The sequence below is a fragment of the Leguminivora glycinivorella genome, chromosome 5 (assembly GCF_023078275.1).
Source record: "Leguminivora glycinivorella isolate SPB_JAAS2020 chromosome 5, LegGlyc_1.1, whole genome shotgun sequence".
Taxonomy (NCBI): Eukaryota; Metazoa; Arthropoda; class Insecta; order Lepidoptera; family Tortricidae; genus Leguminivora; species Leguminivora glycinivorella.
The window spans coordinates 18764621-18790844 of record NC_062975.1 but is presented as its reverse complement, the minus strand read 5'-3'; the positions used below and the strand labels follow the sequence as shown (position 1 = coordinate 18790844).

The window sequence follows — 26224 nt, the reverse complement described above, 5'->3', positions numbered from 1 at the left end:
TTCCATTGAGCTTTGATATAATTAATGTCTTTCCCATCACGGAACAATGGTGTTCCGGACCTTTGGGAGGCGTGCGCGGGGCCGGAGCCTACGCGTAGAGGCCCTTTTGACACTTTAATGAAATGTAAGGGGTACACCGAGCGGATGTTGCCCTTACCTTGTTCATGGGACACACGCAGAGGCAGCATCCGCTAAGGTGTAAGGACTATTTGACAGTTAACGGAATCTAAAATGAACAGGCCCCGTAGCCGAATGGCATTTCTCTGACGCGAAACGAAATGAAACGCCGCGAAAGGTAGTCTAGCTCTGTCGTGCCAATACGCAGGAGCGATAGAGATAGATACTAGCGTTTCGTTTCGTGAGCGTTTGTGCCATTCGGCTACGTACCCTGGGCTATTGCATGAAAGTGATGGACTAAATACTGGGCTATGGGATAAAAAACCGGACGCCTGAATAATAAAACGGTATCCAATTTTATTTCCGGCAGACGGTGACTCGTCCCCACAAGATGGGCCCCAACAAAAAGTGACATCCAAGATGGCTTACGGGCAACACCGGTGTGAGGATATAATTATTGACAGTTATAGCCATAATTTGGAGCGCAAAATGATGATGATAAAAATACCTCATACAATAAAATTCTAGAATGCTTCTAATTTAGTTGATAATTAATTCAAAATTTAAAACTTTACGTCGGAACTAAAGTCTGTATTGGAAAATTTCTCTAACGAATAAACTTTTTATGCTAAGTCCCAACAAAGGCAGCAGAAAAATGAAACTAAGTTGCACGTAGCACCACTATAATGCAAATTCTCGTTCAAAGAAAGACTATATTCACGAAGTCAAAGTGCGCTTTCTTGCTACAACAGAAACGTTTTGACCTATATTAGCTAATAGTACTAACTCTATCCAATAATTATCATCATTACAGACTAATCAAACAGAATATGGCGCAATTTTATTAGTCGATAACTAGTTCGGTATACAGCATACGGGGACTCCCCGCAGGCGAGATAACGACCAATTAAATTGCACCACTTTCATTGGTTGTTATCTCGCCTGCGGGGACTCCCCGTATGCTGTATACCGAACGACGCTGTATTAAATTGCACCACTTTCATTGGTTGTTAACTCGTTCGGTATGCAGCATACGGGGACTCCCCGCAGGCAAAATAACAACCAATGAAAGTTACTATTACTATTTATTGGTGTTTCATTTTTCCAAAATTTTGATTTATCTTTGACTTCGCTTTTCTTCTTGGTTCTACACCTATACAGAGCCCATATACCAAAAATCAGGGAAATCGGACAATATTTAGAGGTCGCGCTCTGTGGCAACTTTTGTCTGAAGAAGTTAGTATGGGCGCAGGAGAGGCTAGGAACAAAACTTATGTAACTTTTTGTAGGAGGTGGTTTAAAAGTGATTTTAATGAGTAGTGTTTATATTGAAGCAAGTTCTTTTTTAAAAATGAGTAGTAGTCGTGACATTTAGTTTCTAGGCATAGTTCCTTATGGTCATTTTTTGGACGCTCGACTTCCTTCTAAGGAACAAGTTTTGTTGATTTTTTGTCCTGTTTTTGGCATGAAGCAGTGGTCTATCGGCCCTCTCAGGGCACTAATAACAGGATAGGTGGAAGAAATCAAGCGGCACATGGCTATCACCAGGTCCGCCATGGACCGGCTCAGGAAAATAAGGAGAAAAAGAAACATCACAAATGCCACTAAAATGCGACTTGTCAGGGCATTACTATCTCCCAATTTTCTCATACTTCTTTACGGTGCTAAGACATGGACTTCAAGGGGAAAGAAGATAGATGTCCTAGAAATGTGGTGCTGCAGAAGAAATCTAGGAGTGTCCTGGACAAGGTTCAGATGCTATGGACCGGCCAAGTCAAGGCTGCATTCAGTGGTCCACTCTACGAATGCGTAAGGAGTGGCCATGCATTGTTAAGCTTGCTACCACCCCTGATGTGACGACTACCACTCTGCGAAGAGTGTAACGACAAAGAAGAAAACGAGATCGTTCTTTGACTTAAGTATATTTACCGGGACATAGACCGTACTTACCTTTGTGATTTTTGTTTTCGAACTATTTAATGTCCAGGATGTTAGCGATTATTGTAGCCCTAACACCAGAGACTTGGTCGATAGTCTGACAATAGTCTGACAATAGTCTATGATAAGAGGAGAATATATTTAATAATAGAAATTAACGCTCCAGTCAAAGATAAAGAGCAAAACATCAGTGTCGAACATCACAGAAAATGCGTTACTACTTACCTACTACTTAAGCGAACAGAAGATAAGTTTGCGGCTTACATTTGTAAGCTAAATTTTGATGATGATGACTTTCTTTTATCAAGAATGGATGTTACAACTGTTGTATTTTGTTTAATAAATTTACTTTTACTTTGTAATAATTTACAACTACTCTATTGTTTTATTTGGTAATAAAATTGAATAACATTACTTTTTAGTGACTTTCTTTCAAACTGTTCATCAAGCGCGACCTCTAAAAAACGTCCAAATCACTTGAAATTTGGTATATATGCGTTTAAGATAAGCTAGAACCGAAAGCCGAGCGAAGTCAGAAAAAATATCACAATTTTATTTTTCCCATACAAATATGAAACACCCTACAGTATTTAATTTCCCCGTATGCGGGCTCTGTGGCACGCGTTCCAGAAATCTCTCGCACCCCGAATGCGGATCCTATCGACTAATGAAAACCTTTCCCCGAATGCGGGTCCCGTGGCACACGTTACAGACATCTCTCGTACGCCAAATGCGGACCCTATCGACTAATGAAGACCTTTACCCAAATGCGAGCCCTGTGGCACGCGTTCCAGAAATCTCTCGTACCCCGCATGAGGGCCCTATCGACTAATGAAATTGCGCCGGTAGGGTGGCACCGTTTCTCGTGGCTGTGCAGTACACAGGCGCCTATTAGTAGGACTGCAGAAAATGGTGTGGAATGGAGAGCTCTGGTGTACAAAATAACGAGCTCATGTTGCCCAGACCCTCAGCCATGAGAAACTGAGAAAGAAGAAGGGTGCGACAAAACACAACCACAGACCAGGCGGCCTAGCCGAATGACAATCGTTGACGCTAGTCGCCGATCGAAATGCAGTCTGGTTCTGTCGCGCCAATACGGAAGAGCGATAGATACGAGCTACGATAACGATATTATCGTAAGCGTTTGTGCATTTGGCTACATACCTACCCCGACAGCTTTAGAGGGCCCGTTAATAATAAACTACAATTATCCTATATAAGATGAGGGTAGTTTTTAGAGCTTGGTCTAAACTACTCGAGATTATGCTCGTACCACGTTCTGTGGTAGATCAGCAATTTTTTTTTTTTTAGTTTTAATTGAGTTTAAGTCAACATAAGTGCCTATATCGGTAGCGTTTATAAAATCGGTCTATATAAGCGTTTATAGAATCGAAATATTTCAATAAAACTTACCCTTTGAACGGCAAAATTATTTAAAGACGTCTTGAAATTGATACAAAGATCATTACAATGTGTACCTCTCATAAACTGTTTCACAATACCGACTTCATTATTCACAAGCTAAAATATACTAATGTAATCCTTTATTTGTTTCAAACAAAGCGGTTCTTTATTAGACTTCTGAATGCTTTATCCCAAAATGTGGTTCAAATTCGAGACTTCAAAATTATCCTACGTAAGTATCTATTTCATGCAGTAGGTACCCTTACCACGAGTTTATACATTCATTATTTGCGACCTATTTTGTAATCTCACTAGAAAAATGTACTTTTTTGTCGGTTAACCAACCTGAAGAAGAAGAAGAGCGCTGGAAGTCGTCAATATCATGTTCAGAGATTTGAAGCCCTAGATAATTAACATTTTATGTAATAGCAACCTAGTCCTAGCGAATTGATAGTGCCAAACGCTAAGCTAAATGAACAATAAAATCCGGATAATTGATTCTGATCTACATAGATATGTACCTAAACAAATGCAATAGGCTACTTGACCCTTTTTGGAGGTCTATCATAAATTATTATTTACTCTCCAATTAACCGAAAAAAAAATTACCATATTTTATTATGACTTGAAAACCGCAAAAAACATTTTCAAAGCTCACTTAACCAGGGCAAAACAACATTAGCCATGTTAATCTATAGATTGTCTGTGCAATCGAACACAATTTTTTCTTACTTTTAAGTAAGTATGAGGCATAAATTTCATTATGCCTCATACTTAAACATTTTTTTGATAGTTGATATAGTAATAATAGTATATTTAAGTGCTTAGTATAGTTGTGATACTGTAATTTTAATAAACTTTGTTACGGTTTTAAAATTTTATACATATATGAATGTCTTGTATAGTCATATAAATTTATTAACATCTTAAGTCATAGCATAAGTTAGATATAAGTTAAAATTGCAGTGCCCTACAGGGTTTCGTAGCAGACCAAATATAATGTACCACCTGTATAACCTACGAAAGTAATAAAAACATACTGATTACTGATTACATTATGTCAGTGATTGACTCGACATGAAGTTCTGTGACGTCCTGGCGAGGTTGCGGAGGAGTGCCGAAACATGCCTGCGACCTCATCCTATTAGCCCTGAGGTGGCAATCGAGGGGTTTTAGTGGGTAAACCATGGGTCTCATTAGCCTATATGGGAGTCCCACATAACCATCCCAGGCCGGTCCCTGCGCCTGGTATGGTATGCGTAACGCATTTCCCCTCGTAAAAAAAAGGTTCGGTGACGTCACTACATGACTGCCAGCGTTTTCGGTGGTCAAATTAAAAAAAAATATTACACAAATTTTTAATCGAAAATATTGGGTTGGCACAAAATTAATGAGACAGTTGGTTTACGTTTTATATTTTTTATTATTATTACAATACAAAAAGCTTAGTCGATGATGTAATCACCATTAGAATCTATGACTTCTTGCCAACGATCCGGCAAAGTTTGGATGCCTTTCGCCCAGAACTCTGATGGCTGTGCCTCGAAAAAGTTGTTCAACTCCACCTGTACATCATGGAAATCATTGAATTGTTTACCCCGCAAATGTCATTTCAGGGCTCTAAACAAATGAAAGTCTGATGGTGCGAGGTCTGGAGAATAAGGTGGGTGGGGTATCGTCTCCCAGCCCAAGTTCTGCAGCTGTTGGCGAACGGTAGATGCGAAATGAGGCCGAGCGTTATCATGTAGTTATGTATGTGTGTGTATGTAGTTTGGCTGCCTCGAGAAGAAACGCCACCAACTCAACCGAAGCTGAGTCAAAAGAACCGCTTAAAAGTTTTGCTTTGTTGTTTCTGGGACTGCAGGTTTCGAACGATTACACAATGAAACTGTGCTAACAAATATTCAACACAGCTCACCGAACTATCTTCTGCTATCAAGAAAAAACGACGAAGACGAGCCACTGTAATTTTAATTAATAATTTATGTAATTTTAATTACAGTGGCTCGTCTTCGTCGTTTTTTCTTGATAGCAGAAGATAGTTCGGTGAGCTGTGTTGAATATTTGTTAGCGTTTACAGTTTCATTGGGTAATCGTTCATGAAACAGCATGCCTTGCGAGTCCCAGAAACAACAAAGCAAAACTTTTAAGCGGTTCTTTTGACTCAGCTTCGGTTGAGTTGGTGGCGTTTCTTCTCGAGGCAGCCAAAAAGCACGACGTGTATCGTTCTCATAATAAATCCATGATTCATCTCCCGTAACCAGATCAGTCAAAAACTCTTTACGTCCGGATCGCAGCAAAAGTGATTGACAGATGGCGACACGGACTGCATGACTGGCGTCGGTAAGGATGTGCGGTACCCATCGAGCCAAAACTTTTCGATACCCAAGCTCATGCAGATGGTATTCCACAGCGTGGTGACTGCAGTTAAGTGCTTCCGCTAATTCACGAGTAGTAGCATCAGGATTCGACTGTAGTTCGCGGCGTAAATCGTCATCATTGAATGCAGGTGGTCGCCCTGAGCGTGACTGACTTTCAAGTGTCAGCCGCAGCCCGCGCACTGTGGCCTAACAAGTACTCGTATAAGTAAAGTGTTCGAACTTGTCGCTCGTCCATTTTATTTCAATCTAACTAAACCAATCACGAGGGCGGCTTTATATACCCTCACATTAGAAGTACCTAGAATGTTCTACAACATACTAGAATATTATCGAAAACAATTAACTTAAGAAAGGAAATGTATAGAATTTTGTAGAGTGTGTCATTACTTTTTTGCCAACCCAATACGTAGCCATCATACACTTTTAACACCCAAAATCTATTGGGTTGGTAAGAAAGTAATGAGCGAATAGATGGGCTTGATCATCGAACTTTTTTTCATTCAAGGCATTGCTTAGCGATCTGAGCAATGCGTAATCCGTAGGTGCCAAGTCTGGAGAGTACGGTGGATGAGGTATCACTTTCCAACCTAGCATAACTTTTTTCGGGTGAGGCTCTGTTTTTGGTGCCTCTATTCCTTTTTCGTTTGGAGCTAGCCACTGACGTTTGCGTGTGTGATTTATATATAAGACCTATTTTTCATCTCCAGTGATAAGATGGTCCAACCAGTTGAATGTGCGGCGAAAAGACAGAAGTTGTATGCAGATATCGGCACGGCGGTTTAGTTGATCTCTATCAAGTTCGTGCGGTATCCAAACACTGTATTTGTAGTTTTTTCCCAACTCGTGTAAATGTGTTTCTATGGTGACATGAGAGCAGCCTAACTCGGTAGCAAGAGTACGACTCGTTAGCCTCGGATCTCCTTCAATTAAGGTTTTTAATTTGGCTACATCAATCTTCACCGGTCGACATAGAAGATTCTAGAACTCTCTCAAAAATTTTATGTGGAATTCAATCGATCGCTCATTACTTTCTTACCAACCCAATATAAACAACGTCTCTTATGTCAAATCATTTCTTGTGCCAAATCAGATATGAGTCTAGTAGCTATTCCTTTATAATAAACTTATCCATTACTTATTCAGACATACTAAAGAACACAATTTTAAGTTTCAAAACTGATCTTCTTGGATAGTATTTCATGTCATTTTCCTGATACGTTAACTCACCTGCACTAATCTTGTGGTAAGGGTGCTGAACACTCCATTTGGCGTCGAGTTTCCACGATACCTACTATTTGCATGTCAAAGCGCGTAGCGGGTTCTCGAGAAATCTCTCGGGAATATTATGAATACATAATAGCAATTTTAGACATCTCAGTTCATTGAAGGAATATGAAATATTGAAAACACTCGGAGACGCACTCAAGGTTTTGAAGAAGTTGAGTCATGAATGGAGATTGTCTGTTTTCTATGATTTTGAGGCTTTGATTCAAAATTCTGAGATCCATGAAATACTTATGTTATTGTAGGAAACATTTGATGACCGGTCTAGATGGCGTAGTGCGTGCTGAGCCGCGGTCCTGGGTTCAAATCCCGGTAAAGGCGTAAAATTTGTGTGATGAGCACAGATATTTGTTCCTGAGTCATGGACGTTTTCTATGTATATAGTATTTGTATATTATATATATCGTTGTCCGAGTACCCACAACACAAGCCTTCTTGAGCTTACTTTGGAGCTCAGTCAATTTGTGTAAAAATGTCCTATAATATTTATTTATTTATTATTTTACAAAACATTACATTGTAAAGATTGCCTTTCTGAGGCAGGGCATGAAGAACGTTGTTATTCATGACTAACATTAAATATTTTGATTGATTGAATGAAACCAGTGAATATGATTGAACCTGTGTTGAAACAGTGAACACTCCTACTTCCCTACAGTTTCGCACCCCTTCGCAAATGGCGATGGATATGAAAAGTTATTTACTATCCCGATACATATCGCGAACCGCGTCAGCCCGCAAAGCTTGTTTGTTCAGGACCGAGCTCAAATATTTGGGGCTGCTGATGACAAGACGTGGAGTGCCGTATTCCAGGAAGATGCTGTGTAATCTTATTTAGGAAGGAAACGATCGAGCGAATAGGCGACGTTCGGATAAGAATATAACGTTTTTTGTACTTAGGTATATTAAAAAAAGTTGGTATTTTGTGTAAAAGCATATTTTTATTATCATAAAGCAGAAGTTAATGTTATATTAACATGGTTTCCAGATTACAAAACTTAGTGCTAAGGTACTTGATTTCAAATCTTACACAGTCTTTTCAGCGGTTATTTAAAGTATTTGATCAGTGGCCTATTTCACAACAGTGACAAATTGTCGCATGAGAGTGATACGTCGCCGTTCATAATCTGTTCAACAAGAAAATATTGACGCTGAGTGACAATGTTACTTATCACAGCAGAAATCAGCACAAATTATCAGTTTCAAGAGTCAATGTGACTGTGGTAGCCGATCTCTGAATTTCAAAACTTGAGTTTCTCACTCTGAATCTGTGGTAAACAGTGAATTTCTGTGTCCGCTTTTCTAAAATCAAGCTCGCCACTGATAGTAAGTTTAAAGAAAACTAAAGCTTAAATCGCATAGACTTTTAGATACACTCTAAATCATGACGCTGCTTAAGCCTCCTTTAACATAAAAGCTTAAGTAGATATATTTTTATCACATTAGCCTCTCAAACATACTCCAGACACGAGGTTATTTTCCTCAAGAGCACTTATTTTTATATCGTCGCCTTGAAAGCGTATAAGTTACAGAGACCGAGAAGACAAGTTTTGCGCCCTTACTGGGGCGCTATTCCTAATGGCCAACGAACTTACAAGCCACAAAGACTGTAAACATTTTTTTAATCATTTTGAACTTGGCGCCTGTTGTGACGGGTTAAAAATTTGACCACCCCCTTTTCTCCCGTGGATGTCGTAGAAGTCAATAGTGTTATAATTATGGGTTCAATTGTGATATGGGAGATGGGCTAGAGATTCCGTTTTCTTTTAATTGCTAAGCTTGGGAGTACTGTATGCGTTAAGCCGAATGCACAAAAGCTAACGATAATATCTCTTTCGTAGCTATCTATCTTTATCGCTTTTGAGTCAGAGCCAGATTACATTTTTGCGGCGTTACGCGTTGCAGAAATGCCATTCGGCTAACAAGGCCTGGCGTCAGGTTACGTCTGTGTACACTTTGAATTACGCGCCTTTATTATGTCGCTGTGAGATAGACCGGCCATACTTTGTGACATAATCATGACTTATGTCATGGGTGTTCTATGTATAAAAGCAGGCAGGCAAGCATGGTAAATGATAAAACATCAGGCCTTCCCTATCGCACTATTTGTAAGTGCAATAGCGACGGCTAGAAAGATGTTTTATCATTTATCTCGCGACCTACTTGCCTGGCAGGTAAAAATACAAAATTTCAAATTCGTCCAATCCAAAAGGCAACGTTCATTCATGAATTCGTGTCATATTTTTTCAATGTATTATAATAAAAACCTGATAATCGAAATAACTTTTTAGAATTTTTGTAATTTGTATATCCATAAATAAATAAAGTTCTTTAAACAATCCCATATCAAGTACGGAAAAACAAGAGCTTAAAATAATAGTTATTTGTTTTACAAGGGGGCAAAGTAGTTGTTTAACCGCACGTGCCAATATTGATACCCGAGTAAGCGAAAGATTCCAATATCTCAAAAAGTGGAATCTTGAGCGTTGCGAGGGTATCAAGGCACGAAGGTTAAACATACTTTGCCACCGAGTGAAACACATTTTTTTTCACCACACCAACACGAACAAAATACTGACTATAAAACATCAAAATAAATGAAATCCATCAATGTATTAAATATTTATGATTCAAAATCATCATTTATAAGTAAAATCTAGCAGCCAGATTAAGACATCGAGTTAAAATTTGTATGAAATTACTTTGCCCCCTTGTGGATAAAATGCAATTTTGCTATCTGTTTTCGAATAGCAAAGAAAGCCTTTATCAGTTGGTGTGGTGAAAATTCAATTTCGGTGTTTTCATCGCTTACAGCTCTCGTACTAGCGTAGGGCTCTTTAAATATAAGTTTTTCTGATATTCGCCTCCCGTCTTAGAGCGATGGGATTTGAGTTGAACTAACAAAAGGATCGTTTTCGCTACAAATTGATGTCTCCGGTCCATAGAAGGAGGCTGAGTTTCTCTTTGTACAGTTTGTACGCGATTTACGATGTCAGATGTATTGAATTAAATACGCTTTTATATTGACAAAGTCGTACTATAAATAAAAGCACGGCGCATGGCATTTGGATAGGAAACTACCAGATTTTACCAAATAATTATACTTAGCTTGGGTTAAATTGTGGCGTAGGCGAGAGGCTGGCAACCTGTCACTGCAATGTCACATTTTCGTTTTCTGTCAACCCCTTATATTTGCCAAGAGTGGCACTGAAACTTGAGTAGTTTCATGTGCTCTGCCTACCCCTTCATGGGATACAGGCGTGATTGTATGTATGTATGTATGTATGTAATTATACTTAGAAAGAATCGGAAAATTCACAACTCCGATTAATTTTGATTGTTCATAATAATATTATTTTTGTTAATATTTTCAACATTCAGAGAGAGAAAAAAAGATATTGAAGTGAAACTCCTAACGCGACTTCCAACTGACATCGTTAAATGTTTAAAACTCAGTGTTGCCAACTCAAATTCTAAAAAACAATACATTACTGAAAATTCACAACTCCAATTAAGTTTTATTGTTGATAATAATATTATTTTTGTTAATAATTTCAACATTCAGAGAGAAAAAAAAAAAGATATTGAAGTGAAACTCCTAACGCGACTAGTTTCCAACTGACATCGTTAAATGTTTAAAACTCAGTGTTACCAACTCGAATTCTGAAAAACAATACATTACGGAAAATTCACAACTCCGATTAATTTTGATTGTTCATAATAATATTATTTTTGTTAATAATTTCAACATTCAGAGAGAAAAAAAAGATATTGAAGTAACTTCTAACGCGACTCAGTATTGCCAACTCGAATTCTGAAAAATAACACATTACCAAGTTTCACTTCTTTTTTTTGTAACTAAAACTGTTCCTCCAAAATCTACTGTTTGAAATTATCTACCTAGGAATATCTAGGTGAGATTATCTACACGTCAAAGCATTACTGTCCATTTAGAACTAAAGAATCTATAAAATTTCTCTTTGAATCGAGTCTCCTGAGGGTCTGAGTAGTTGATTTACATGACAAAGCGCTTCGGTACGTCAACGGATTTTGGAGATATGCATATCCACTCATAAAGTTCATCGGTTTTGCTAAGAATATCTTATATTTTATTCACAATTTAAAATAATTAAGGTACAGCGGGTCAATTCTGACTGGGTCAATTCAACTACTGTATTTTTGTCCATGTTTTACATTTTTTGAGTTATTAAATAGCGTGTCCACTTGGAACGAGTTTTCAGTGGATACATAATTATGGAGCTCAAGTTAATAGTGTAAAACATGGAAAAAAATCGATCGGTTGAAAATTGGCCCCCATTCGCTATTGCCCCGCTGCACCTTATACTAGTTTAGTATTCATAAGCGTCGCGCGTCGGTGCGTCCTTTCGCTCTAACAGAATATGCGAAAAGGACGCATCACACTAGCATGAGAGACTCACATGACCATACAATTACATTGAAAAACATCTAAATGGCAAATGCAGAGGCATGCGCCTTGCCAACCATACAATTAAAACATATAAATGGCAAATGCAGAGGCATGCGCCTTGCCAACCTTATAAAGGTGTACAGTCAACCAATTGGAACCCTAGACCACTGTAGAACTATGTCATAGTGACGTTACACTGTAGAATTATGTCATGACAGTGACGTTACAATCAGATTGTATCAGAAATCCACAAAATTAAAATTTTACTGCTTGTCATTTTTGACATGCTAAGTTGTAGAGTGGCTAAATCTAAATCGGTTCCAATTCGGGGTACGATGACAGACAGATACACACACAGACAGACAGACAAAAACAGACAGACGTACAGACAGACAGACAGACTTGACAGACAGTTGAATATCAAAATAACACCCTTCCGGTGCGCGCGGGTTAAAAATAGGTGCGCCGGTAAGTCAGGTAATTAAACATGGCAGATGAATGTTCATCAGACATGCATTTCATGCAAATACTAACAATGTAATTGTAATTGGAACGATATTGTGTTTTCAGTTACAACAAGCTCGAAGGCTCGTTCTCGGCAAATTAAATTAAGCTCAAAAGGTATGCTCGCCTAGGGATGTAGCATATTCGAGTCATTCGGCCGTTTTACCGAATATTTGGTATTGAACCGAATACTGCTCGTTTCTACATAGGTTTTGTGTCACCCTTGCAGCGATTATCAAGAATTTGTGATTTAAAAATCTCATCATGATCCTCCTTGCGTTATCTCGGTATATACCGCGGTTCATGGGAGCCTGGGGTCCGCTGTGACAACTATTCCCAAGATTTGGCGTAGGCACTAATTTTATGAAAGCGACTGCCATCTGACTTTCTAACCCATGGCTTATTGGAATTAGTCCGGTTTTCTCACGATGTTTTCCTTCACCGAAAAGCGACTGGCAAATATCGAATGACATTTCGGAGATAAGTTCCGAAATACTCATTGGTACCATCCAGGGTTCGAACCCGCGACCTCCGGATCGAAAGTCGCACGCTCCTTACCGCTAGGCCACCAGCGATTTTAGCGAATATTTGGTATTGAACCGCTGCTTGTTTGTTCTACATCGGTTTTGTGTCACGATTTATGGGAATATATATGAATATTTATGGGAATATTTGTGATTTAAAAATCTATTGTCTCAAAAAAAGTACAGTAGAGAAACTACAAAATAACGCCGTGGCTTGCGTGGGCGACGGTCGCGCGATGATCGCGCGACGGCGATGCGACGCATACGAAATCAAACCTTATCAATATGGAAGTATGAGACGCGACGGCGACGGTCGCGTGACCGTCGCCCACGCAAGACACGGCGTAAGACATAGCTAAAGAGAGAAAATAAAAAAAAATCGCATAAGCTACTCATATTAAACGTATGTTATGTGATCATGCTATATTAAACGTATGTTATGTGATAAACTTTTATTTCAGTTTAAAAATCATCATCATCATCATCATAAGGCCTCGTACATCAGACAGATGATTTAAATATAACTGATAATGCCATTTATTTTTACGAAATTTTTAACATAAATAAGGTACCTAAATCATTTATTTTTACCATCTTTTTACTTCGGAGTTAAGTGTAAAGCTACATACCTAATTATTATTATGAATGTAATTTTTGACGATCATGATGAGAAGATATACATAACTTTGGCATGTAACAAATTTATAGTGTAATTTTTATCATGAAATAAAGAAATCTAAATCTAAATCTATTATATTAAACCCTATGTACACTATGACTACTATGAGGTACAAAACAAAACTTAAAACGTAACAAATTAAATTAAAAGTGGTCGCATATAATGTATGCAGTACATACATTACTGACAAAATGTAAATTTATCAATTGCCGCTACCTTAAGGTTGTCTGGAAGAAATCGCTCTTTAGCTATAAGACCGACTGGTTGTTTACCTTTGTTCGTGTTGCTTTTTTATTTTGAATTGTTGTATTTTATCAAGGTGTTCAATAAAGAGTATTTGTATTGTATTGTATTTAGGTACCGGATATTCGATATTCGGCCAAATTACTATTTGTTGCATCCCTACTCACCACAGTAACTGGCATTATTGGTCTTTGCTAGGCCGATTCCCTCCATTGGAAACTAACTAGACAGGGTGGCTAGCCGAATGGCACAATCGCTCACGAAACGCTCACGAAACGAATATTTAATTACTTATTTCAGGAATATTTAATTACTTATTTCAGTACAAAATATACTTACACTATTGATACCTTTGTTGGTTGATATTGAGTGCAATCAGCAAAATATATTGGTATGATTTAAGATTTCGTAGCAAGTTATTTCATATTGTTAAATTTATGAAGTTAATTTATTTATTTAAACTTTATTGCACAAATAAAAAGTGCAAATGGCCGACTTAACGCCTTAAGGCATTCTCTACCAGTCAACCATTTGGCAAAACAGAGATAGTTTTGTGCACAAATTATAAAGCCATTATGAGATTATAATCACTAAATACAATTAATTTTAGTAGTAAAACTGACAGCAGGTTGTCAACGCTATAATTATCAACAATCATTCTGGTATTGATATAGGTCTGAATAAGTAATTTTTTAGGCAAGTCTGTGGTCAAGAGTAAGCCCATTTATGAAAAAAAATGCGTAAATATAAAATAATTTAATTAATTAACTAAACAAAGTAATATCAGCACCGCGCACATTCCTAAGTATTTACTTTTATACGTATAGTAACCTTGTACTCTGTGACGTAACGTAAAAGTAAATACTTAATACTTTTATACGTAACAGTAGATATTTTACTATAGGCGTTTTCATGTTTGTTAATGACGATGTAAATGTCGTATAGATAACTTGTGCAATTCTACTTCATATGTGTATAATTTATTTAAAATGTCTGGAGACATTAAAAATAATGCAAGTGATTTGGAAATGAGTAAAGTGGGAAGCTTGAAGATTCATGAAGAAATCGAGTTTGAAGATGCTTTAGTTTTAGCAGGTAGGCATTTTATTTTCATTCATTACATAGTATTTATCGTATGTAATGTATTGTTTGTATTTTTTATATAAAAAGTTGAATGAAGAAATGTGATAAAACGCTACATATCGTCACTACTTTTAAAAAAAACTTGTATCTTCGTCTGTGAATGAAAAGAAAATTGTAGTAAGTATGTATGGAATGCATATAGACTTACTGCGTTTTAACTTTGAGGAACAGCGTGAGATACGAGATTTTTTAAAAGTAGTGACGATATGCGATCGTTTGTTTTCTGTTAACAAATTAAGAAGTATGGGACACAATTATTACTGAGCAAATTTTGTGCACCCATTTTGTTACAATTGACCGTCTCAAATGTTTATTTGTTATTATCGTGCACCTATGTACGTCCTACAAGAAAATTCAAGGTGGAATGTCAATGACGAACAAATCAGGATAGAACAGGTTAAGAAATCACCATTAGATTAGAATCGCACAGTAAATTGTCAAGGCCTGTGTCAATGTATAGTTGATAAAAAATCATCTGTTTCTGATAAAACCATGTAAACAATGCGGTCTTGACTTGTTATCTTTGTTTATATTAATTAACATTGATGTTAAAGCGGCAATCGTTTATCAAGTTATTTTTAAGAATTTCACAAGTCCGCTTTTCACCATGCTTGCCTGCCTAGGTCCAATTTTGGTGATGATCTTGCGACCTGTCACTACAATTTAACAATTTCGGTTCCTTTCAACTCCTTAATTGCTAAGAGTGACACTAAAACTAGTCGAGATTGAACAAGTTTCAGTGTACTCTGCCTATTCCTTTTAGGAATATAGGTGTGAATTTATATATGTATGTCAAAGACAGTATAACTACACAGCTATTAAACTTATTTTCTTTTAGTTGTGATTATTACGTAACCTACTCCTAGGCAAGGTCTCTGAGACCACTGACGACAGTATTTTTGCTTACAAAACTTACTAAGACACGTTCGAACGTTTCGATCGCAAAGAACAGGTTCATTGCATGTACCTCATTAATCTTGAGTTATTCCCAATTTTGTATTTGCATAGGTCTTCCTTGACTTTGAGACCTTTCGTAGGTGGTAAGGGAATTCAAATTTTGCCATTGCATATTATTAGGACGTTGTTTATTACTTATTCTTACTACTCAACCTTACGTACATAAGTATACTAGTTTAATATTACAGGTTTCGGCAAGTACAACTACAGGTTGCTGATTCTGAGCATCTACTCATTGCTAGCCGCTCTGCCGTGTCACGCCTATCTCATGTAACTCGAAAAACATAGTTTTGAGTAAAATCAGTTTAAAGTTTTTTTTGGTAATTCGATCTGCATTCAATACTGGTGTGGAAATATAAAGAAAAAACTACACAGTTACATTGTAGTAAGTGTAATGCTGATGTAGATGCACAAAAAAAAACATATTTTTTGGATATATTTAAAATTATAGGCTATATAGTAGTTAGGCACGACAGGCTCCCCATACAAAGTCTGTTTTGCGACGTCTTGTAACTCAAGTTACAGTAGTTGGGCACGACACGTTAACTAAAATATTTTTCTCAGTTGGCTTAGATACAAGTTTATTGTTGTAGTAATGTTGTAATTCAATCAATTAATAATTATACATCGTGTTTTTTTCGTTTCCCGTTAAATTCAACACATAGTTAGGCCCATCAACAGAAAACACGCAGTATATAACAAATAAATTCTTTTTCGTTTTCATACATAATAAATTAATTAATTCGTGTTAATTGTCTGACGGCACATGTCAAAACAAATAACATTAGAAAGTGGTAAATGTTGAACCACTCGTGTTCAGTAATTTAATTATTTTTTGTGAATAAGAGTTAACACAGCAGTTTCTTAAAAAAATGTATTTGACCTAATAAACAAACCTATCCTTAAAGTTGTCGGAATTCAATAAAAGCACGTTGTATATAGTATTTGAATGTTTGATCAGATAACTATATAGGTATGTAATCTAGATCACATCTCGATCTAGATCTTAATATGATGTTAAATTTATATTTATTACGTTCTTATAAATTACGGCATAAACTTAACAAAGGATTGTACTACTGACCTAAATTGTAGATAAACAATGCACCTTTTTTGTTAGCAGGTTGACCCAAATCTTTTGTTATCTATCCGTACTATTGTTTAGTGAAATATGGGTCAGTGACCTCCTTATTACTACTGGCCTAGTAACCCACATTCAACAATACAATGAGATGGATAGATAATAAAGAAAGGAGCAATGACTCGTAAGCTGTTGCATTATCTGTTAAACAAAAGCCTTTGTTTCTATTATTCACGTGGCTAAGTCCCTTTTAAACGGCACGCGCTAAAGTCTCAGTGTAGTTAAAAAACAACTTCCGTATAGCAATAAGGTTCAAATTTATGGAGCAGTTCGCAGTATGCAGGTAACTTTTTTCGAAGATGAGGACAAAACGTGTTATCTCCGAAATGACTTTTTATGGATTTGAACCTTATTACTATCATGATAGTTGCTTTTTAACCCCCGACGCAAAAACGAATGTATGTATGTCTGTCTGTTTGTTTGTGTGTGTGTCTGTCTGTGGCATCGTAGCGCTTGAACGGATGAACCGATTTTGATTTAGTTTTTTTTTTGTCTGAAAGCTGAGTTAGTCGGGAGTGTTCTTAGCCATGTTTCATGAAAATCGGTCCACTAAGTCGCGGTCGGGGGTTTTTCAAAATTTTAATTTTGTGGTTAGGTTATTAACTACTGTACACTGAGACTAAAACCGCGTGCCGTTTACGGTAGCTAGCTTCGTATCATATCGATAATATATTTGTCAATATTTAATTTTTTCAATCACTTTATTTTGCCACAAAAACTTCTATGTCTGCCTATAATATAAGGCAAAGTCTTCTATGACTGCCTATAATATAAGACTAAGTCTGTCGTGCCTAAGTACTGTAACTGAGTTCCAAATTGCTCGATGCGTAAAAGGCGTGTCGTGGCTATCTACTGTAACTGTTAGTTACGGGAGATAGCCACAGCTCACTAGGGCAAAAACGGAGTTACACGAGTTTAGTGACAAGCTCGTATGAGGAATTGGTAAGAGATTTATGATTTTTTTTTCACTTGGTAGGTAAAGACTTTCATAAAAACACGAATTAAACTTGTTACGCGTATATCATGTAACTCAAGTTACATGACATAGGTATGACACGGCAGCGCTATAGCAGAGGTCTTCAGCATTGGCATTATTGTAGCATCGAGTCAGTGTGATTTGGAGCTTGGCGTGTTTGAGAAGGGGATCATAGGTTCCGTACCTATTTTAGGTATGTATTTCACTTTTCCTAAATATTGTTTGGCAGATAGAGTGGAGGATCTCAGTGATACCACCAGAGACGATGCGCTACTATGCTAAATTAAATTTGATGACAAGCAGAAACATCTACAGCAAGTTCCATTGACCTGTATGGTAAAAAATTTCGCTGACTTGGTTAAAGTCTTGGTGACTCAGTTGGCAGAGTGCTTGAGTAAGTTATCCTTAACAGTTAAACGTAATAATTATATGCCATTGCTGACTTTTTTGTACACTTATATTATATTCATTATCATCAGATCTTCGACCCTTCTGGTATTTCGGGTGTCTATGGACGGTAGTGATCGCTTACCATCGGGCGATGGCATTTCTGCTCGTTTGCCTCCATAACAAAATACATATAGTCAATAATGAAAGATACCTCATAAGAGTAATTACGAAAATACAAATCGCATGACTAGAGCTCAAGCAGCTAAGCCTAACAGGGTTCTTTTTAGCTAAACTTTGTCATTAATTTTGCCATAATCATCATATTATGATGACAAAATTAATGACAACGTTTACAGAACTTCCTTTGTTGTAGGTGTAATAGCGAGCGCTCACTTTTGGGGCTACCTCGCTGACACTAGAGGGCGCCTCTACACTCTCAATATTACTATAATCGGCGCTGCGGTATTTGCCTTTTTGTGTAGTTTTGCTAATCATTGGATATTTCTGATGGTGGCTAAATTGTTCTCGGCTATATTGTAAGTACCATCACCTTTAAAATGTTTCATAATATATTATTTGGTTTTGCTCGTCTGTGTGTGTGTCTGTCTGTGCTCAGTGTTTGTCATGCTCATGTTTGGAACATTAGCGTTTTCTGAATTCGCGTCATGTTCGTCTATTGGCTGTGCCAAGTCACGGCGATATAATTTTGGGCAAAAATTTTCAAGTATGGGCAATCACGAGACGCTTTTTGGTTGATTCCATTTATATTTTGATTAAAATGATCTAATTTTAGTGCATGCGGTACAAACGCGGTTATATTCTCTCTGCTCGGAGAGAGCACACTGAAAACGCATAGAGCGCGTTTTCTTACTGTACGCTACAACTGGGATTCTGTTCAGCCAAGCTGTTATCTGTGGTAAGTGTCTATACTTTGTGCTTAAAATATAAATTTAATAAGATAACTTTATTTCCTTTGCTTATTAACCTTAGGTCTCACAATAAAATTCTCTCACTATCTGCAGTATCTTCAACAAAATGATCGTCCAGATTTGTAAAAGAAAATAAGACATTAATTATATAATCAATAAACGTAACGGCAATAGTGTTATCTCTCAACGAACCTGCTTAATATGTCTATTCTATTTTAATACAGTAACACAAAAAAGTCTCGCCGATGATGTTAGGTGCAGCCACAACGGAGACTAAAGCCCATCGTCTCTGTAGGCTCGGCCACGTTTTAAGAAAGGAGAATGATAGAGAATGCCTTAAAGGAGGATGATCGTTGTTCAATAAGGATTAAATAAATAAATAAATAAATGATCGTGGCGCGTAAAGGGCATACCTAGGTTTCTCAGTAAGACGGAGGCCAAGTGGACGACCTAGATATTGTTGAGGTGATGCCGTTGAAGCGGATCTGAACGATCTCCAAGCATAAAACTGGAGGGACGTCGCTAAAGATCGAGATAATTGGCGTACACTCGTGTCGGAGGCCAAGACTCATTTTGGGTCGCTGCGCCAATAAGTAGTAGTAGTAATACAAAACAGGGTAGACAAATGTACAAACGCTTACGATAATATCGTCGGTAACTCTTACTCTCGGTAATTGAAACAGTAGTTTCTCTTCCATCTTGGCGCGACACAGCGAGACTGGGTTTGTATCGGCGCCTACAACATCGATCAACGACTTAATGATTATCATTTCGGCTAAGCCTGCTGCCTGACGTCTAAGTACGTACCAGCCTGCCATCATATTAGTTATAACGGGATATCATATTATTTATACGGGACAATTCTTGCTGTTTCAGCGGTAGCATACCCAACTCTGCAACTCAGCTTCGTCTTCTACATACCATTCGTCAATTTCTTATACCGGCCATGGCGTCTGCTGAATCAAGTCATAGCCCTTCTTAGTGTCCTGAACTACTTCCTTCTGAAGTGGTTTATTCTCGAAAGTCCTAAGTTCTACGTTTCAAAGGGCGAGCACGACAATGGGTCTTGAAATATTGAAGCAAATGTTTGCTGTGAACAGTGGACAAAACAAAAATGAGTTTGCCTGTAAGTATCGATACAACGGGTTGACGACAAATCGGCGTGGATAATGACGCTGCCTGCTAAGCTTGATCAGGTCCTGATTCGAATGTGAACATACTTATTATGACGAGTACATATTATATTATTTGCTCCGTCCGAGTACCAACATCTAAAACACAAATATGAATTGAATTAGGTATTTGTTTACGTACACAAAATGTTAAAAAGTGAATATATATCATTTTGGTAAATATTTAACCATGTGCAAATACAAAATTGATGCTTCAAAAGCTACTAAATATTTGAGCTATCTACAAATCTACTACCAAATATAATCGCATGAATATCGTTTTTGTGTGTGATAAATATTTAATAGTAAACAAATGCTAAAGGGAACAGGAAAATATTATTATTTAGTAGATTTTGCCCGCGGCTTTGCGGAATGCTCTATACAAATTTCCACCCCCCATTTTAGGGAATAGGGGTGTTAGAAAGAGACAAAAAGTAGCCTATGTCACTCTCCATCCTTTCAACTATCTGCACTTAAAGAAATCACGTCCAGTCATTGCTCCGTTTTACTGTGAAAGACGGATAAACAAACAGATACACACTTTTTCCCATTTATAGTATTATTATATATTAAATATAAATAAAAAATATATAATATATATTTAGTATCGTGATGTATTATTTCTAGGTGAAACACATCGTTCTCAATGAAGACGAGAACAAATCGAAGAGCTCAAACTTTTTCCAGTCAATTTGGAATCAAACGACGCCGTTGTTCCATAAAAAACACCTCAAAAACACATTTCTCATTTTTGGAATTAGCGTACCGACGTATTGTATGTAAGTAAATACTATATGCATGTAAGTGTATATACGCATGTAAGTAAAGACTCTTTCAACAGACTCGTTAGACATATTTCTTTTAATCCCATGTTTACTGATTATTAAACTTGAAGAGATTGCAGACCTGTAGAAAATAATCTAGGACACCACTTGTCTGCGTAAGTGCGTTTTCACATTATCCGACCCCATATCGGATGTCGGACCGATATCCCATACATTACATCCATCCATCCATCCATCTTAAAATTTTTCCATTGAAATCCATCCGACACCCGATATCGGATCGGATAATGTGAAAACGACTAACTGATACATTTTTGTCTTAATAAAAAAAAAAAATATCTTTATTTCAGACCAAAGTCCATACAGTGAGCTAAAATACATAACACGGCAACAATTTTGAATAAAAATTATTTCCAATTCATTTAGGTATATTGTTTTATGCAGTTTTCATGGTTTTTAAACCTCTAAACATGAACTTTCAGATGCCCTCCGTTCTCCGTGTGGATGCCGTATATATTCAACAACTACAAGAACTTGGGAGAGCCCGGCATGAGTTTCTGCGAAATGTTCCACGTTCAAACTAACTCAGGGACTACATTTAATGAGGCAGTAAGTGTACATTTCCTAGATTGTTTGAACTTCATATGAGAAATTTTCAATTTTACCTCGTACAGAGCTTACCTCCCTGCAAATTATTTTTATGTAGAGGTGGTCACTCAACTATGTATGAAGAACAGGGTATGTGGAGACTGATTTAAATTTTAGTTATTTTGTTGTTTTATAATAGTTAAGAAGGGACGGTTTTACTTAAAATTTACAGGATCTGGTTTGTGATGACACCATTGTTCCGTTCACATTTGCCGCCATCACGGGGTTCGCTTGCACCATCACCGTTGTCTCCATCATCAGTGTAGTTATCGTCAAGTACATCGGTAAGGTAAGGTTCGGGGTATACCGTGAAAATAAGGTTTTATAAAAATGCTATAAAGAAACCGGCCAAAAAATAGCTACATTAAATTCATTTTATACTTCTATTCCTGTTTTAATATTTATGTACGCGTAAACATATATTATACTACTCAAAAGAAAATAAGGGCCATTAAAAATTTCGGCGATTGCATATACAAAATGGAAAGTATTGCCCTGGGGAACGAAATTCATATAACAATGAAAAATTAAAACCACTTTATTCGAACAAACCTGATAGCAAAGCAATGCTCATTTATTTATTAAAAAAATAATTTCTCCTTTCCTCAGAAATGGACGTACATCAGTTTCCACCTGCTAACGACCACGATGGCCGCGATCATCAACTTCGTGCCCATCGATTGGGGACTTGTCGCGTTCGTCGGTATGATGTCCAATGTTGTCTGCATGGGAATCACCACCAGTTACGCTGTTGAACTGTTCCCTACGTACATGAGGTATTTAGATTTAGATTTCTTTATTCCATGATAAATAATGCACTACAAATTTGTTACATGTCAAAATTATGTTTAATCTCCTCATGATGATCATCAAAATTGACATACTCAATAATTTGTTCGGACATGCCTGTAGCTTTTACAGTCGAAAAATGTTTGGCGATTTTGATGAGGGCAATAAAATTATTGGTCATTTTACTGAAATCGACTAATGAAATGATTCTTGAATTCAATAAATAAAGTATATGTAGGTATGCAATATGTTTTATACCTTTATCTAGACACTTACATTATTTTGGGAACAAAATCATCTCAAAGAATTTTCTTCTCAAAGGATCCTTAGAAAAATTACCATTTCTAAAAAAAGTGCACTCAGACTGATTTTTCAAAAGTCGAGCGATACCTAAATGGGCTTGCTCTAAAACAGCGACAATAAAATTATGTTCGATTCTCATGTACTTATCCAAATTTTTAACTTATTCAAGTCACAAAATTTATCTGAGCTCTACACTTCTACAGGCAGGCAAGCATGGTCGCGCGACAAATGATAAAACACCCATTCCACAAACATAGCACTTTTTGTAAGTGCGATGGACAACCAGATCTGATGTTTTATCATTTATCGCGCGACCATACTTGCCTGCCAGGTCGCATTTCTATCTACAGGGTGGGGCCTGTAACAAAGGCGAATAATTGAACTCTAGGCTATTCTCCTTATACTGATCAACATTTGTTCGGCGACTTTTAAAAATAACTTGTATTTTGATTTTTATCACCCTTGAAAGTTTTTTCTAAGAGGTAATGTATTGCGAATTCTGTTAAGTCTAAAGTGTGACAGACAACGTCAATGACAACAATAATGGCGTACATTGAAGCTAATATTTATTTTGTATGAAAAATTAAAAATTTAAAGACTTCATAATTTTTAAAAGTCACTGAACAAGCCTACAGTTCAATTATTCGCCTTTGTTACAGGCCCCACTCTGTATAATAAACTGTTTTATCCACAGAGCTATGGTTGTGGGTCTTTCCATGATGTTCGGCCGAGGAGTATCGTTCATTTTCTTCAATATCATTGGCGAACAACTTATGAATAATTGCAGCAACTTCCTTTTGTGTTTATCAGTGTTTCTATTCGGTAAGTTTTCTTAAAATCAAAAACGTTCAGCGTAATTTCATCGAAAAAAAAATTAACATCGTTATTTGTTTCAGCTGGTGCTTGCTTGGGCTTATTTCTTCCAAAAGACCACAATGCCTCCAAAAAGGAGTCTGACAATTCGTCTTAATAATATTTATTTAATGATCTCCCGTCTTGTTCACTAATGAGAGAATACATCAATGATTTGCATTTTACTTTAGCTAATAGCTAGAAATAAAATAAATATTTCATTCCTGCTTTACAAAGACAAATAAGTAGGTATTACTTATTACATTGAATATTACTTACATTAGAAAATATTTGAAAAATGCTTAAAATGTTTAGGACTGAGTTCAAGAGTTTTTGAAGAGTGGCACTGAAACTTGGTAAGTTTCATGTGCTCTGCCTACCCTGTCGGGAATACAGGCGTGAGTTTAATACATTACTCAATAGCTGAACGGTTCGGAAAACGTTAAAAATGCGTATCTTACATATAAAAAAAATCCACGTTTATAAAGGCCATAAAATAGCGGTATTTTATACTCACATTTAATAACCACGTACAAGCTCTCAATGCCAGTATTTGATGGCATTAACCACAGGCACATTAATAAAATGAAACGCCAAAACAAAAACAGCGTAAGCGCCTTTTCGGATTATAAAGTTTAGGATCTTTTTAGAATAAGCAGCAATAAATCCACTCAGCGAGCTTCAGATGCTAATTGGACATGAATGCTGTGTTTAGACTGATTACTCATTTGTTCAGATAGGTAGCGGGAGATGCGTGTGTTGCAACTCAATGTGATTTAATGAAAATAAAGGTTGTCTGGATGAGATCGCTTTGTTGACATTTGTCTGTAAGTTTAAGCAAAGACATACACGGACACGGACAATACGGTGACCTATTTAGATTGCATTACACCTTTGGGGGACGCTCGGCTAGATGGCGCTAATAATTATTAATATTATAAATTTTAACACAGTCATATCAAGCTAAGAATATGGGCCAAATAGTCAAAATTGAGGCTCAAAAGTTTTAAGCCTGTATCGAGAGATGGCAGTCTATGCACTGTGATTTCACATTTTACTTTGACAGTAACTCTCTAATAAAACTCGATCCTCTTTGATTTAAGTCATGCCCGAACATTATTTTTATCTTTTTTATATTTATCTTTTATAAAGAAATTTTAACAAAAAATAATGAAATAATCTAATAAGGAGTTATATTATGATAATTATGGTTCAAGCGGGATACGTGCAAAAGGAGGAGGGAGGGGAGGCCTTCGCCCAGCATTGGGGCATTTATTTTGAAGGGCTTATATAATAAAAATGAAAAATAAATAATAAATTTTGGGGGACACCTAACACAAATCAATCTAGCCCCAAACTATTTAAGCAAAGCTATGGGTGCTTGACGATAAACATACTTATATAGATAGAAAACATCCATGACTCAGGAAAAAATATCTGTGTTCATTACACAAATAAATGCCCTTACCGGGATTCGAACCCAGGACCGCGGCTTAGCAGGCATGGCAACTACGCCAGACCGGTCATCAATAAAACTAAGGGTCCCTCCACATCTAGCGTCTCGCGAGCGTCGCGTCGGGCCAACTGTATGGAAAAAGACGCGACGTCGACGCGGCGTCAGGCTTTGCCCATACAGTTGGCCCGACGCGACGCTCGCGAGACGCTAGATGTGGGGGGACCCTAAAAGTGAAGGCATAATTATATAATTATCGTCAAATAAATATGGATTCCCTTCTTTCTTCCTAAATCGGACCTAAATAACAAACCTTTTTAATACAGTTGCTCAAAAAGTGCCCGTTTTTTGGCTGTTTAGCGTGCGAGAAGTTGTATTTTACGAACTAGTGCGTAAAAAGTATATACGTTCCATTTTACGACTACTTACCGAGCTGTTTTCATATTAGTCTAGTTTACTAAGACAGAATAAAACTATAAACATACTATTAAGTGATTAATATTTAAAACGTTAATATTTCATATGTAATTGTTTACATAATTTATAAAATGGTTTATACTTTGAAAAATATAATTATATTAAATCTTTATGTTTTTGTTATAGCAACTTACTAGCGCGGCACGAAACGATCATTAAGTTTAAAAAGTGTTTTGCTCACGAAACTATTTGTAAATATTTGTTATTTTTTTTTTTCTCAAATAAGTGAATTATTGTTATTCTTTTGAGAAAATAAAGATCTTTAAACCGAAACCGAAAAATCGGTCATAATGAGTCGTGTAAACAGAACATGATTGGAACGAAACGCGTCTTCTACTGTCAAAGTAGAGGCGTCTACCATGTTTTAACTTAATGCACATTCAAAAAACCTCAATATGTTACGCGATTTGTCATAATTATTTTACGTTATTTGCAATACGTCGGGGCATAAATGGATCGATTAAATTAAAATGTAGTTGTACATTAAACAACCGTCCCAAATCGTAAATGTTTATGTTTTTATGGCACCCAATGAAATAAATTATGTTAGATGAATAGCCAACTCGAAAATATGCACGCAAGTTTAAAAGCTTCAAAAATACGCCTTTGAATTGTCAAATAATCCGTCAATGTCCATGGGAAAATTGATAGTTCGGATTGTTTTATTTCGTTGTAAGTAAGTAGTAGTGTTTTTTCGCAACTGTAT

General features: G+C 36.8%; 1 protein-coding gene across 1 annotated transcript; it reads left to right on the top strand.

Annotated features, from left to right (window-relative positions):
* Nucleotides 1–20853: 20853 nt before the first annotated feature.
* Nucleotides 20854–23853, top strand: LOC125226656 (solute carrier family 22 member 13-like). Its single transcript, XM_048130702.1, has 6 exons — nucleotides 20854–20990; nucleotides 21479–21605; nucleotides 21817–21933; nucleotides 22254–22420; nucleotides 23431–23558; nucleotides 23633–23853. Exons 2-6 carry the CDS (start codon nucleotides 21501–21503, stop codon nucleotides 23704–23706), a joined length of 591 nt encoding a protein of 196 aa, XP_047986659.1. The 5' UTR covers nucleotides 20854–20990; nucleotides 21479–21500; the 3' UTR covers nucleotides 23707–23853.
* Nucleotides 23854–26224: the final 2371 nt, after the last annotated feature.